General features: G+C 55.3%; 1 protein-coding gene across 1 annotated transcript; it reads right to left on the bottom strand.

The window, feature by feature from the left end:
* Positions 1-2,803: 2,803 nt before the first annotated feature.
* LOC115523107 (keratin-associated protein 10-9-like) lies at positions 2,804-15,369 on the bottom strand. Its single transcript, XM_030328800.1, has 5 exons — positions 15,070-15,369; positions 14,666-14,994; positions 8,175-8,181; positions 3,303-3,430; positions 2,804-3,200 (listed from the first exon to the last, which is right to left on the bottom strand). The coding sequence occupies exons 1-5, from the start codon at positions 15,367-15,369 to the stop codon at positions 2,804-2,806; spliced, it is 1,161 nt and encodes a 386-aa protein (XP_030184660.1).
* Positions 15,370-15,624: the final 255 nt, after the last annotated feature.

Here is a 15,624-nt window from a genome sequence, read left to right as displayed (position 1 = left end):
TGTCCTGATCTTCCGGAAGTTTCTAAGAGTGCTGCGTGTTTCTCTCCAACCCTCAACCGGGATGGGAGCCTCCAGGCCACCCCGCCCCGTGTGGTTCCTCTCCCGCCACTGCTCTGCGTCAGCCGGACGCACCGGGGCCGCGCGATGCAGGACTGCAATCCAGGAGTCCCTGGCCCAGGGGTCACACACAGTCTGTCCTCAGGTCAGCCCCTGACGCCCCCACCTCGGGCCGCTCCAGGTCCTCGGAGGAAAGCCACCGCGACAGTCTGCTGACACCTGCCGTACTTCCTGTCGAGGTTTAGAGTCAACCTGCGCTTTCTGCTCAGACTTTCCCAGAAGACCTTTTAAGGGTTTGGTCCCTGGGTGGCCCTCGTCGGTTTTCTCTCCCTGCCCGGGACTCACTGATTCTTGTTTGGATGCAGGGGAAATGGCAGCGTTCGTCAGCAAACCGGTCCAAACTGGAAATGGAATGAGGTTTTGTGCGTGTGTGTTTTAAGTTTGTTTATTTATTTTGAGACAGAGTGAGCGCATGTGAGGAGGGGAGAAAGAGAGAGAGAGAGGGAGAGAGAGAATCCCAAGCAGGCTCCGCACTGCCAGTGCAGGTCTCCACGTGGGGCTTCAACTCACGAACCATGAGATTGTGACCTGAGCCGCAATCAAGAGTCTGACCCTTAACTGACTGAGCCCCCAGGCACCCTGAGGCTTTGTGTTTTTGACAGACTTCTTCTATACAAATGGCTCACCTGCCACCGTGTTGACCTACTCCGGGTGCACGGTCCGTGGTTTTATTGTGTTCGCAGACTTGTGCCGCCACCTCCACGCCTTAATTTTGGGGCCTTTTCACCACCCCTCCCCCTCAAATGTAGGGGTTGTGATGGTTACCAGTCGCTACCCTCTGCCTTCCCCAGCCCCCAGCCCCCCGCAACCTCCAGTCGCTTTCCGTCCCTGGACTGTCCTACTCCGGACATTTCTGATGAATGGGAACCCACGACATGTGGCCTTTTGCGTCTGGCTCTCGCACTCAGGCCCAGCCGTGCTGGGCTGGACGGTGCTTCCCTCCTGATGAGACTCCGTCGCGTGGCCCGGCCACATTTTGTGTGACCTCTTCGGCTGGTGGACGTTCGGGTCGTTTCCACTTTTTGGTTACTGTGCGTCAGGCTGCCGCGAACACCATGTCCGGATTTTGCTGGCACACCTGTTCTCCGTCTTCAGGGAAGGCGCTGGGAGGTGGGCCTGCTGGGTCACGTTGTGACTCTCGGGAACACGTTTGGAACTTTCTTTCTCCAGCCCGTGCCTGGGACCCGGGTTCAGAGGGGGCAGAAGGACACTGCAGTGGGGCCTCCCCGAGGGCGGCTGACACTTCCCCCCGGCACGCTCCCGGGGGACCAGGGCAGGCTGGGCCACGCTGGCTGTGACAGCGGCGTAGGACCAAGTAGAAGAGGAGGGGGAGGGAGCCCCGGGCCCTCTGCTGCCATCCGCTCCCCCTGCGGTGGCCAGAGGACACAGAGCCCGGAGGCTCAGGCCGTGTGGGAGCAGGAAAGCCAGATTCTCTGCTGCCTCAGGCCCTCACTGTGTCCCTCCCTAGGGAACTGGCCGTGCTACCACGAAGGCGGGCCAGCCTGTGTCACCTTGGCCTCTAGCTCTGGGGGTGCCTGTCCTAGGGGGCGGCCTCAGGGAGGAGCAGGGGGGCAGCCGAATGAGATGGGACAGCTCAGCCCGCTGTGCGTGCCTAGCCACCTGGCCGGCTGTCCTCCGTGCCGACTTGCTCGGTCCGTGTGCTTGGGATCCCGGACCGCGTGTCCCGTGGGGCGCCCTGGAGGGGGCCTGAGCCCCAGCCCGAGGGGCGGCGGGCAGAAGCCAAGCGGCCATTTGGAGAGGCCGGGCAGACCTCGGGGTGCGGAAGGGCAGCCTGGGGGGCAGTACGCATGAGTCCTGCTTCCCCCCCCCCCGCCCCACCACCAGAGACGTGGGCATCTTCCCACTCACCTGGGACGTGGGCCTCAGGGGCCTGGTGCAGTGGGGGTGGGGGTGTGGGGGGCTGGGGCTTAGGGAACAGCGGATGTGGGAGCATCAGACCAGGTGTCGGGATCCAGGAAATGGTCAGGAGGCAACCGGGAGGAGGCCGCACAGAGGCTGGCATCCTCAGTCGGTGAGCACCGTACCCCCGCCGGCCGTGCCCGAGAGCCACGGTGGGGGCCTCTCCATCCTGGTGTGGGGTGGGGACAGGCCAGAGGAGAGGCTGCTGGGTGTGGGCAGCCAGCGAGCTGGAAGGGGGAGCGTGGCTCAGGCGCCCGTGGCTGCTGACGGCGTGGGGGTGGACGTCCACTGTGTCCCACGAACCTCGGTCTTGGTTAGAGAGACAGCTTTTCTGAGATGGACCCGGGGGCCACGTGCTGGGGCCGGGGGTCCCCTAGGGCCCACGGGGGCCTGGCCTGTGGGGTTCCCAGAAGCCAGCACCAAGTGTCCACCGTCACCCTGACCCTAGTGTGTCCACAGAAAGACAGGAGGTCGGCAGGAGTCAGAGGCGGCTTTATTAGGACCCAGAGGTGATGTCACTGCTGGGGTGGGGCCAGGTCTGCTGGGGGACAAGGAACACCCCAGAGCTCATGGGGCTGGTGCCGCTGGGTGCCCTTGTGCAACTGGGGTCAGGGCAGATGTGGTGAGCATCCCAGGTCCCTGAATAAGCGGCCAGGCCAGGAGGAGGGCTCTCCTTCCCCTGGCGCTTGTGCCAGCCACAGGGGGCACAGCTGGCTTGAGGTCAGCGTCCTGCCCGGAGAGGACCCTGGGTGATGTCTAGGAAGTCTCAGCAGCAGGACTGGCCCGAGGCAGGGCCACAGCAGGCAGGGCGGGGGCACACGGGACGGCAGAGCAGGGACACGCAGGAGGCAGGGCGGCAGCAGCTGGACCGGCAGGAGGAGGCAGGGGCGCAGCAGGCGGGCCTGCACACGGGGCGGCAGAGCAGGGACACGCAGGAGGAGGGTCTACAGCAGGGGCTGGGCTGGCAGCATGAAGAGGTTGTGCAGGGGGAGTCCTCGCAGCACACAGGGGTGCAGCAGACGGGCTTGCAGCAGTCTTGCTGGCAGGGGGAGGAGGTGCAACAGGACGGCTGGCAGCATGAAGAGGTTGTGCAGGGGGAGTCCTCGCAGCACACAGGGGTGCAGGAAAAGAGCTTGCAGCAGACAGGGGTGCAGCAGGCGGGCCTGCACACGGGGCGGCAGAGCAGGTACACGCAGGAGGAGGGTCTGCAGCAGGGGCTGGGCTGGCAGCAGGAGGGGGCTGAGCAGGGGGAGTCCTCGCAGCACACAGGGGTGCAGCAGACGGGCTTGCAGCAGTCTTGCTGGCAGGGGGAGGAGGTGCAACAGGACGGCTGGCAGCATGAAGAGGTTGTGCAGGGGGAGTCCTCACAGCAGACAGGGGTGCAGCAGACGGGCTTGCAGCACGCAGGGGTGCAGCAGTCTCCCTGGCAGGGGGAGGAGGGGCCGCACAGGAGGGTCAGGCAGGGGGCCGGGGCGCAGCACGGGGGCTCGCAGCAGCTCTCTGGGCAGTCGTCCACCTGCCAGGAGGAGTCGGGGCAGGAGTCCGAGGCCCCGGGCAGGCAGACGCGGCTGCCGTAGCTCAGGTCGCCGGAGCGGACGGACAGGGTGGACGCGGCCATGGCGGGGGCGGTGGGGCTGCAGGAGGGAGTGGGTGTGTGTGTGTGTGTGGAGTGTGTGTGTGTGAGTGTGTGAGGAGCTCCGGCTGTCTGTCGGCTTTTATACCTCCCGGCTGCGTGTTGTCCCAGCCGACGGCTCACACGCCTCCTTCCTTGTTGGTGTTATGGGCTGTGAGGACTGTCATTAGGGCCTGTTCTGTTGTGTCATGATCTTGCCTCAGCTTGTAAACCCAGGACAGTGCTCGTCAGGGCTGGCTGTCCCTGGCACGAGCCTGGTTCCCCTGGGACACCTGCAGGGAAGGCATAGCCTCTCTGCGGCTGACTCCGCGGCTCCCACCTGGCCGGTCATGTGCCGGGGCCCCAGGTGATGGCTCTGGGCTCACGTGCTGTGCTCCTGTGGACCCAGCCTGGCCCATGACCGGGAGAAAAGAGGACAAAGGTGCATGTTGTAGGGCGCAGGCAACGTGGGACTGATCCTTCTGAGTGGCTTATGAACTTCTGTGGTCCCAATGTCAGCCATGGCCAGCAAGGAGGGGGACGTCCTCAGACAGGACCGGACCTCCCTTCCCCAAGGAGGAGCTGGAATGTCCCAGGAGGCCTACACTCCCTAGGTCATTAGGAGGAGCAGATTCAGGGACTGACCTTTGGTTCCGAAATCTCGTTCCCCCGAGCCTGTGGTCAGTGGTCCTGGCAGAGGCAGGTCCCCGCTTGGGGCCTGAGGGTGGGGTGAGATTTAATCTGGAGGAGTGGGCGTGGAGCAAGGGTGATATGGGGACCGTCCATCCAGGACCCTCCATCATTGCTGTATTTCAAAATTCAAAGGGAATCTTTTTGGAATACAAATTAAGGATGTTGAACTATAAAAAATGTTGACAATGTGCCTGATGGATGAAGGTCAATGAAATTGATAAAGTCCTCACAATGAAAGCAGGAGAGGGTACGAAAGAGTCACACACAACGTTCAAGACATTCAAATTTCCACTAAGCACATGGCAACTACCTGAGTTTAGTAATAATCAAATGTTCTCAAAGTAAAACAAAATGTCCTACCTGTGAGCTCAACAAGATTTACGACGTTGATCACTTCCAGTGCTGCTGAGTGTGGGGGCTCACTCCCAGAAGCCCCTAGCAGGCATGATTTTTACAAACAGAACCCATCCATAATATATAAAATTTATGATCATATCCATTTTATTTTTTTTAATTTTTTTAATGTTTTTTATTTTATTTTTGAGGCAGAGAGAGACAGAGCATGAATGGGGGAGGGTCAGAGAGAGGGAGACACAGAATCCGAAACAGGCTCCAGGCTCTGAGCCGTCAGCACAGAGCCCGACGCGGGGCTAGAACTCATGGACCGCGGGATCACGACCTGAGCCGAAGTCGGACGCTTAACCGACTGAGCCACCCAGGCGCCCCAGATCGTATCCATTTTAAAGTGCACAAGTCAGTGGCATTTACAGGAGTCACAATGTTGTGCAGCCACGACCACTGTCTACTTCCAGAACATTCTCATCAATCCAGAAGAAAATCTTGCACTATCTCGGAGCCCCCCTCTCAGCCCCCGTCAGTCACTAATCTGCTCTTGTCTCTATGGATTTGCCCGTTCCACACATTCCACACACAAGGAATCCCGCAGCACGTGGCCTCTTGTGTCTGGCTACTTTCACTGAAAATCATGTTCTCCAGGTTCGTCCGTGTTGTAGCAGGTGTCCGTGCTCCGCTCCTGTTCATGGCTGAGTAATATTCCACCAAACGGGGAGACCACATTGTACTTACCTGTTCGCCAGTCAGTGGACATTTGGTTGTTTCCACCTCTTGGCTGTTGTGAAAAGTGATGCTGTGGACATTTTTGTGCAAGTTTTTGTTGGAATAGCTCTTTTCGGTTCTCTTGGGCGTATATACCTAGCAGTGGGATTGCTGGGGCAGATGGTCACTCTGTGTCTACCTTTCGACGAACCGCCAGACCACTTTCCACCGCAGCCGCGCCATTTTACATTCCCAGCAGTGAGGTGTGAGGCCCCAGTTCCTCCGTGGGCTCCCCAACACCGGTTCCATTGTGTTTGGCATGAAAAACATTGGAGCCATCCTAGTGGGCGTGAAGTGGCATCTTCTTGTGGTTTGGGCACGCATTTCCGATGACCAATGACACGGGGCTTCCTTTTGAGGGCTTGTTGGCCATTTGAATATTTTCTGTGGAGAAATGTCTAGTGCTTTGCCCATTTTTAATTGGGTTATCTATCGTTTTATTGTAGAGTTATAGGAGTTTGTTATGTATTCTGGATATTAAACCCTTATCAGAATTATGATTTGCAAATATTTTCTCTCATTCTGTGGACTGCCTTTCACTCTCTTGATAGTGTCCTTCAATGTACAAAACTTTAACTTTTGATGAAATCCAATCTATCTATGTGTTCATTTGTTTGGTGTCATAACCCGAAAAACCATTGCCAAATCTAAGGTCATGCAGATTTACCCCTATGTTTCCTTCCAAGAGTTTCATGATGTCAGCTCTTATATTTAGGTCTTTGATGCTTGAGTTACTTTTTATATATGGTGTGAGGTAGGGTTCAACTTTATTCTTTTGCATGTGGATGTCCGGTTGTCCCAGCACCATTTGAAGAGACTGTTCTTTCCCCACTAAATGATACTGATACCCTTGTTGAAAATAAATTGACCATATAAATCCATTTATTTCTAGACTTTCAATTTTATTCCCTTAACCTATATATGTAAATCATTATGCCAGTACCACTGTTTTGATTACCGTAGCTTTGTAGTAAGTTTTATTTCTCCTTTCTAATTTGGATATATTTTATCTTGTTTTCTTACTGAATTGTTCTGGCCAGAACTTCCAGTAGTATTGAATAGAAGTGGTGAAAGTGGGCCTCCTTGCCTGCTCCTGGCTTAGGGGAAGGCTTTCAGTCTTTTGCCATGGTGGCTGATGTTTGCTGTGGGTTTTTCATCTGCCCTCTTATTATTTTGAGGAAGTTATTTTCTCACAGTCTGTTGAGGGTTTTATTATGAGAGGGTGTTGCCTTTTGTCAAATGCTTTTTCTGTATCAGTGGAGATGATCGACTAATGTCGTTTTGCTAATGTCGTGCATTGCTCTGGTTTTCATGCATTACATCACTCTTGCGTTCCTGGGATAAACCCACTTGGTTATGGTGTATGATTCTCTTAAAATGCTGCCAGATTTTGTTTGATTCTTTTTGTGGAAGTTTTTAAAATCTTTATCTGTAAAGATTATTGATCTGTAGGTTTATTTTGTTGTCTTTGTCTGGCTTTGATATCAGGACCTCACAGAATGATTTAGAAAGTGTTCCCTCATTTTCTGTTTTTTGGAGGAATTTGAGAAAGTTTAGTGTTAATTGTTTTATAACTGTTTAGCACAACTCATCACGAAATCATCTGGTCCTGGGCTTTACTTGTAGGGGAGGTTTTTCAATGACAGTGTTATCTTGTTACTTGTTTTATGTCTGTTCCAGTTTGTCTATTTCTTCTTAAGTCAGTTCACTCACTTGAGATTCAAAGATACAAATACATTGAAAAGAAAGGATGGAAAAAGATATTTCATGCAAATAGTAACCAAAAGAGAGCTGGATGGCTATAATAAAATCAGACAAAATATACTTTCAGTCAAATATTGTTGTAAGAGACAAAAGGACATCAAATATTGATAGGGGCACCTGGGTGGCTCAGTCGGTTAAGCATCCAACTTCAGCTCTGGTCGTGATCTCACAGTTCATGGGTTCAAGCCCCACATTGGGCTCTGTGCTGGCAGCTTGGAGCCTGGATCCTGCTTCAGATTTTGTGTCTCCCTCTCTCTCTGCCCCTCCCCAGCTTATACTCTGTCTCTGTTTCTCAAAAATAAATAAAGCATTAAAAAATATTGATAAAAGTGTCAATATATCAAGAAGATATGACAATTATAAACACATATTCACCCAGTAGCAAGCCCCTAAAATATACGAAGCAAAAATTACAGAATTGAAGAAATAGTTTCAGTTCTACAACAATAGTCGGAGACTTCAATAAGTCATATCCACTAATAAAAAAATGACATAATAGAACAACTAGATCAAAGATCAATAATGAAACAAAGACTATAAACCAACTAAATCCATGGCATATACAAGACATTTAACTCAACAACAGCAGAATGCGTGTTCTCAAGTGCCCATGGAACATTTTCCAGATTAGACCATATGTTAGGACACAGAAAAAATCTTAGTAAATTTTAAAAGACTGAAATCATACAAAGCATCTTCTCTGACCACAGTGGAAAGAAACCAATAACAGAAGAAAGATAGGAAAATTCACAAATATATGGAAATTAAACAACACACAGTGAAACAATTAATGGGTCAAAGAAGAAATCACAGGAGAAGTTAGAACGTACCTTGGGATGAAAACACAATGAACCGGTACTTACAGGATGCAGCAAAAACAGTGCTCAGAGGCAGATTCATAGCCATCAACACTTAATTTAAAAAGAAGAAACATTTAAATCCATAACCTGACTTTACATCTTAAGGAACTAGAAAAAGAAGAGCAGACTAAACCCAAAGCTGGCAGAGGAAGGAAACAAAGCCCAGATTAATGAAAGAGAGGGGTAGGAAAACCACAGAAAGAATCCATGAACCCAAAAGTCGGTTCTTTGAAAAGAGCAACAGAATGAACAAACCTTTAGTTAGACTAAGAAAAAAAAAGAGAAGACTCAGATTAAAGAAAAATGGGGACATCACTGCTGACCTTACAAAAAGAAGAGTATTGTGAACCACTGGACACCAAGGAATTAGATGCAACACACAAACCCTTATAAACACACACACTACCCAGTCCGACACCCTTGCTAGAGTTCTTCATCCCTAACTATGTCTCCAAGTTTAGTGCCCTTTTATTTCAGCCCAAACGGTCATTTCTTGTGGGGCAGATATATCCACTAATAATGAGTTCTTTTAACTTTCATTTACCTGGAAGTGTCTTAATCTGTCCTCCATTTGGAAAGTGTATGTCTAACATGGACTTCTTGGTTGGTGGTCTTTTCGGGACTTTAAACACATCATCCCACTGCCGCCTCACCTCGCATTTCTGATGAGGAATTGGCTACTATTATTCCCACTTGCTGCTTTTAAGATTCTCTTTGCCTTTGCCTTTGGATAGTTTGGTGATAATGCATCTTGGTGTGGATGTCTCTGAATTTATTCTACTTGGAGTCCTTTGAGCTTCCTGTATGTGTAGCTTCCTATGTTTCTTTAAATTTGGGAACGTTTTGGCCATTATTTCTTCAGAATTTTTCCTGCTCCTTTCTCTCTCTTCTTTCTTTTGGAGATTCCTGTCAAGTGTATGTTGGTCTACTTGAAGGTGTCCCCACAGATCTTGTAGTCTCTGTTCATTTATCTTTATTCCTTTTCCCCATCTACTCCTTGTACAGGAGTATTTCAACTGGACTGTCTTCATATTTACTAATCCTTTCTTCTCCTGATCACATGTGTAACTGAGCCCTGCTGGTGAAGCTATCAGTTCAGTTATTGTGACTCATTCAATGACCCTAGAATTTCTTTTTGGTTCCTTTTTATACTTCTGTCTCTTTATTGACATTCTCAGTTTGATGAACATTATTCTCTTGGTTTCTCTTAGTTCTTTGCCCACGGTTTTCTTGAACTCCTAGAGTATATTAAGAGTTTATTTAAAGGCTTTGTCCAAAAATTTCAATCCCTGGGCTTTTTCAGGGACATTTTCTGCTAATTGCTTTTTTCCCCTGTGAATGAGCCATCCTTTCTTCCTTCTTTGCACACTTCATAGTTTTTGTTGAAAACCAGAGATTTCCAATATTATAATGTAATCATTCCAGATATCAGATTCTCTCCTTCCCTATAGTTTGTTGTTGCTGATTGTTGTGACCTGTCATTGTGTTTTGTTTAGTGAACCTTCTAAACCATTTTGGAAAAACTATACTCTTTGTCAGGTGTGGTCACTGTTCCATTAGCTTAGTGGTCAGATAGTGGTTTGGCAGAGAGTTCCTTGAACACCTGGAACCAAACAGTATTTGTGTCCAGTCTTTGTGGCTGGGCTCTGCTTGTGTGTTGGGCCATGCCCACAACCCTGGGCTGGGCATTTACAGCTCTTCACCTCCACTTCCTGCCTTTCAGAGCGGGATATGCAGCTGGCAGTGAGTGCGTGGGGCCTTCTCAGGTCCTTTCTGAGCACGGGCCCCTCGTGGGCATGGGTGGGGTCTTCTGGACTCGTGGCCATCTGTAGAAGCATTGAAAGCCCTATTCCCCCAAGAATTTCATTCCCCAGGCTTTCTGTCCTCGGTGTTTTGGGGTGTCTTCTGTTTGCCACAACTGATACCCTTTCCCCAGGCGGCAAGGGGTTAAGTTGACAGACACTCTGTGTAGCTGCTTCTCTGCCTTGAAAGAGTTCCGAGTTAGGAGAAAGAAAGCCAAGCCTTTGGTGTGGGCGCCTCCAGAGGCCACTGCACAGACAACCACCCTTCTGGTAGAACAGGGGAACGGGCCCGCTCTCTCCCTCCAGCACCAGGCCCCTCACCAGGACCAAGTCCACCAGGCTGCAGTCGCTTTCGTCTTGATGAAGCATTCCCTTGGTTGTTGTAAACCAGATGATTCAGATGAAATTGACTCCCACAGCTTTGCCAGTTTCTTCAGTGTCTGGGGCTGGGGAGCGGGCCCTTAGAGTTCCCTATTCCCGGTCTTTTCTGACATCACTCTCAGTAGGCACACTTTTCAAAAGTCCTTTTGAGGGCACTTGTTGACATCTCTCAGGATTTAAAATTGGCAAACGCTCTGACCTGGAAGTCACTTTGGAATTTAGGTGTGGTGAAAACGCACGCCAGTGCACACAGGGAAGTGGTGAGGACCTCACAGGACGCTGTTTGTGATAATCAAAAGGAGAGAGACTTTAGATGCCCGTTCTCCTGTTTCTGCAAAAATAACAGACTCTTTTGAGAGAGAGAGAGAGAGAGAGAGCAGGAGAGAGGGGCAGAGGCAGAGAGAGAATTCCAAGCAGTCTCCATGCTCAGTGTGGAGCCTGACGTGGGGCTTGATCCCACAGCCCTGAGATCATGACTTGAGTGGAAATCCAGAGTCAGATGCCCAACCAACTGAGCCCCCGAGGCACCCCTGTTTCTGCATAAATAAAATGGCATATCCACACTTTGGGAGGCTATATGTCTAGGCAAAAAGGAACAGCGAGAAGGTATTATTCTCTATCAAGTTGGCAAAGATAGAAGAACGTGGGCTCCCCCCTCCCCTGTGGGACAGCCCGCACCTGTGCCCACCCCCTGTGGGACGGAGCTGCTTCTACCCACGGGGGGTGGTGGTGTCTTTGTTCCCAGCCCAGGTGGTGCCCACAGATTTCCCCAAGAGCAAATCTTCATACCTGTGATGGTGGCCGGACAGCAGAGCGATGGCCCGAGGTAGACACGGCTGCCGAGTGTCACGTGCAAGAGCCCCCGGTCCCCCGGAGGTGGCGATCTAAGCCCCAGAGAAGAGTGGCAGAGGCCCTTGGGCGCTGGCTGATGGTCACGTGCCTCCCCTGAGCCCCCATTCCCAGATGAGCTGTGGGTCTCTTCGTCAGCAGAACAGCCACAGGACACAGAGGGAGAGGGTGTCAGACATGTGAGGGTTCGCTGGGGGTTATTCTTCAGACGGGGAGTTGCATGGCCTGCCTGACCCTGGGGTTGTGTGGGGCTGAGGGAGTCAGCTCCTCGCCTGTCGGGCCCCGAATGCCCAGGAGGGCCCATGGTGTCTGCCTTTCAGGGCATCCTGGGGACACTTTGGGGGCATTTTCGGGGGGGGCTGCAGGTGTGGCTGGGTCAGGCCTGGAAGGAGTTCACGATGATGGATTCACTGGCTGCGAAAGGGAAAGGCTGGCGTGGCTTCTTCCTGGGTCGAGGGTGGCCTTGGGGGTCAGCAGTAAGCAGGGTCCTACAGGTGACGGCTTAAGTGAGACGGGCAGGACCCTGAGGGGAAGCTCACGGGCGCGTGGCCGGCTGGGCTGCAGGAGCTCCCACGACCCCGGGGAGAGGGCGGCGAGCAGGGACACAGCCCAAGGTCTTGGGGGGAGCTGGCTGGCACGTGGGGGCTGGGGGCTGGAGGGAGGTCAGCGTGGAGGTCGGGGCCGGTCTGGAGGCCCCTTCCCTGGGCGGCCCTTAAATGGCGTCATGGCGGCCAGCCACACGGGTGCCTCTCTGCTGTGTTTTCCCAACTTTGTCCCGGGAGCACCTCTCTGTGGGACGCTCCTCTGGCTGTTATGAACATGTCTGCTTGGAGACCGGTTCTCCAAGTAGGAGAGCTCTTCTGGCTTTGGATAGAAGCTGCAGGCTTCTAGAGCGTTCTGTGCCTACTATGTGGAGAGCCTTAGCCACGGCTCAGGGGGTGGGTCAGAAACTGCCCTCAGCACTACCTTCGGGCCTGGCCCCAGTTCCAGGGGACCCTGCTCAGCTCCCCTCCAGCTGTCTCAACCCCCTGCCTCGGGGGTGAGGGGTCCAGGGGCCAGTAGCAGTGTCTGGCCAGAGCCAGTGACCCCCTTCTAGACCACGCTCACTTCAGTGCCAACCCCCCGGATGCCCACCCAGGTGTCCCCAGGCCTGCCAAGGGCACACATGGGTCCTTCCATGGTGTGCCCAGGGTGCACTCCCCAAGGCCCCGGGGGCCCGAGGGCTGGTGGACGGGGCTTGTGAGGAGCAGTGCGGGGCTGGGAAGAGGAGGGCAAGGCCGCGTTTGCACCCTCACCCAGGGCCCTGACCCTGAGTGTGGGAGCAGTCTGGTCTGTTTTGGGCTGTTGGGCATATGCTTCTCAGTCCCCCTCTGCCAGCGGGGCCCCCGACACCCTGTTTAGCCTGTAGCCTTCTGGTACCTTCCCAGCCACCATGACCACTCTTTGTCTCAGGACTGTCCCAGCTGCAGCACAAAGCACATGACAGAGGCCACCTGGTGGTCGGTGGGGACAGCCACCCCTGCTCAGGTGTGGGCCAGGCTTGGACCCGCCGTGGCAGCCAGGAACTGCCCCGTGGGCAAAGACTGGCAGGTGCCCTCGGGTGATCGGAGAGCGGGCCCTATGACAGCCGGTGGCAGGGTGGCCCTTGGGGCGTGCACCATCCACGCCACTTGGCCACTTGGGCCACGTCACTCAGACCCAGAATCCCATGTCTCCCGTGACGTGTAAACGTGCAGACAAACATCATCCTGGGGCCAAGAGACGCTTCTGTCACAGAAAAGGAGTTCTGCCGCAGGGCAAAGTTCACGTCTACGAAGTTCTCCCACAAAGGCAGCAGCCGGACCACCGCCTGGACGGGGCTGGCCGTCCCGTGTGTGGCCTCAGCTTCCTCGTCGTGAGGGGCGTGAAGAGGTCTGAGAGCAGGGACCACAGTGAGATTAGCTCCCGAGGCCTCCTGGTGCCTACAGCTGTGAGGCCCAGAGAAGGGCTGGGCCAGGCCACTGCTTCTTGTGAATACATCCACAGAATGGCAGGTGGGCTCAGAGCCCACGGTTCAAGACCGTGCGCCTTACGGAAGCGACAGGAGAGCCCAGAGGGCCCGGGCAGGAGATGCACACCAGACGGGATCAGCAAACTGGGGCATGGGAGTTTATTAGCACACCTGCAAGGGGTCTACACGGCTGGCTGGCTGGAGGCAAGGGGCCTGAGCCAGAAGCACAAGACAGGTTGGTGTGGACAGATACTGGAAGGGTCTTCACCAGCCGGGCTGGCACGGCTCCAGAGACTGGAGAGAAGCCCGCAGAATCGCAGGTCACGTGTGCAAACCACTCAGGACAAGTGTTCCTAGGGTGGGGGCAGGGGCCGGGGTGGGACGATCCCGGCCACCGTGGTGGGTGACCTCACTACATATCCCCGCCCTTGTCAGCAGGTGCCCTCACGTGCGGCCAATGTCACCCTGAGGTCAGAGTGCACTGTCACCTACAGCACTCGGTACATCGTGGCCTGACGGGGTCCTCAGTTCACAGGGAGGGCCCTGCACCATGACTCCGTGTCCCTCATAGCCCCCCGGGCGGAGCCTAGCCTACCAGATGGTGGCCCCCAGAGTCTGGCCCGGGACCACCTGGGGGCCCTGCCACCCACCCTCATACTTTGTTTCAAACCTAGTCGATTTCCACGAGAGGTTGGAGCACCGTCTGCCCCTCTCCATCACCTTTCTGCTAAATGGGTAGAGCCCTCGGGAGGACCACAGGGCGACCCCAGGCCCGTAGAGGCTGTGAGCCTGGAGCCCCCAGGCCTGCTTGTCTGGGGCCGGTTTGCCCGGATGGGGCAGTGGGTGGAAACGGGCCAGGCCACGACCCGTGTGCAGGTGACCAGCCTGGGAAGCCCTGGGCACTGGGCCCACAGGCACGGAGCTTCCTGGGCCAGGGCGTGAGTCCCACCCGTGGCCCTGCCCACACGAGGTAGGCCCGCCTCTGGGACTGCTCAGTCCCTCGTTCCTAGAAATGTTCGTGGCTGGAGGAGACCGTGTCTGGGCAAAACCCTGGGGTCCCCGCACCCCCATGAGGGTCAGATGAAAGGAAGCAGATCAGCTGGTGAAGTGAGTTTATTGGGGTACCCAAGGAGGTACTGACAGGTTAGGAGTCGAGGTCAAGTGACCCGAGCAGAGAAAGGGGGAGGGAAGGACAGGTGACCCAGAACAGGTGCAGGTGCCTCCTGGGAGCAGAAGTCCCGGGAAGCCGCGGGGTCAGCATTCCTGGGAGGCAGGAGGTCAAGGTCAGGTCAGGAGAGTGGACACATGGGGGACCCCGTCCTGGGTGGGGGCAGCCCCCTAACACAGGTCAGGACTGACTGAGGGGTGGCCGGGAGGACCACAGTCACCAGGTGGGACCTGAGCCCGGCTGGCCCCGGGGGGACGTGCCCATCAGCAGCAGCACTGGCCTGAGGCGGGGCCGCAGCAGGCAGGGCGGGGGCACGCGGGGCGGCAGAGCAGGGACACATAGGAGGCTGGGCGGCAGCAGGAGGAGGCAGGGGCGCAGCAGGCGGGCCTGCACACGGGGCGGCAGAGCAGGGACATGCATGAGGAGGGTCTGCAGCAGGGGCTGGGCTGGCAGCAGGAGGGGTCTGAGCAGGGGGAGTCCTCGCAGCACACAGGGGTGCAGCAGACGGGCTTGCAGCACACAGGGGTGCAGCAGACGGGCCTGCACACGGGGCGGCAGAGCAGGGACACGCAGGAGGAGGGTCTGCAGCAGGGGCTGGGCTGGCAGCAGGAGGGGCGTGAGCAGGGGGAGTCCTCACAGCACACAGGGGTGCAGCAGACGGGCTTGCAGCACACTGGGGTGCAGCAGACGGGCTTGCAGCACACAGGGGTGCAGCAGTCTTCCTGGCAGGGGGAGGAGGTGCAGCAGGACGGCTGGCAGCATGAAGAGGTTGTGCAGGGGGAGTCCTCACAGCAGACAGGGGTGCAGCAGACGGGCTTGCAGCAGACAGGGGTGCAGCAGACGGGCTTGCAGCACGCAGGGGTGCAGCTGTCTCCCTGGCAGGGGGAGGAGGGGCCGCACAGGAGGGTCAGGCAGGGGGCCGGGGCGCAGCACGGGGGCTCGCAGCAGCTCTGCTGGCAACTGTCCACCTGCCAGGAGGATCCAGTGCAAGCACCACTGGGTGAGCAGACGCGGCTGCCATGGCCCAGGTCGCTGGAGCAGACGGACAGGGTGGACGCGGCGATAACACAAGTCCTAGAGCAGCAGGGGTCAGCCATGCTGGAGTTTTGTGCTGGGAGCCGAGCTGGACAGGGGTGTGTGTGGCAGGTGCGAGGGCGAGGTGCTCCGGGCCAAGGGCTTTTATATCCCTCCCTGGGGTGCTGTGCGTCGCCGGAGTGTCGACCGGACTTCCTTTTCCTTGTTATTGCCGGCGTGTCTGCTGACGATGCTGATTGGTTTACCTCCTGCGAGGTGTTTGCGGCACCATCTCCAAGACCGTGAGTGTGTCTGGTGGTGGCTGGTGGCTCGTGTCC

This window comes from Lynx canadensis, chromosome C2 (genome assembly GCF_007474595.2).
Source record: "Lynx canadensis isolate LIC74 chromosome C2, mLynCan4.pri.v2, whole genome shotgun sequence".
NCBI classification, from domain to species: Eukaryota; Metazoa; Chordata; class Mammalia; order Carnivora; family Felidae; genus Lynx; species Lynx canadensis.
Note: the sequence above shows the minus strand (reverse complement) of the source record. Positions and strands in the feature narration are given on the sequence as shown.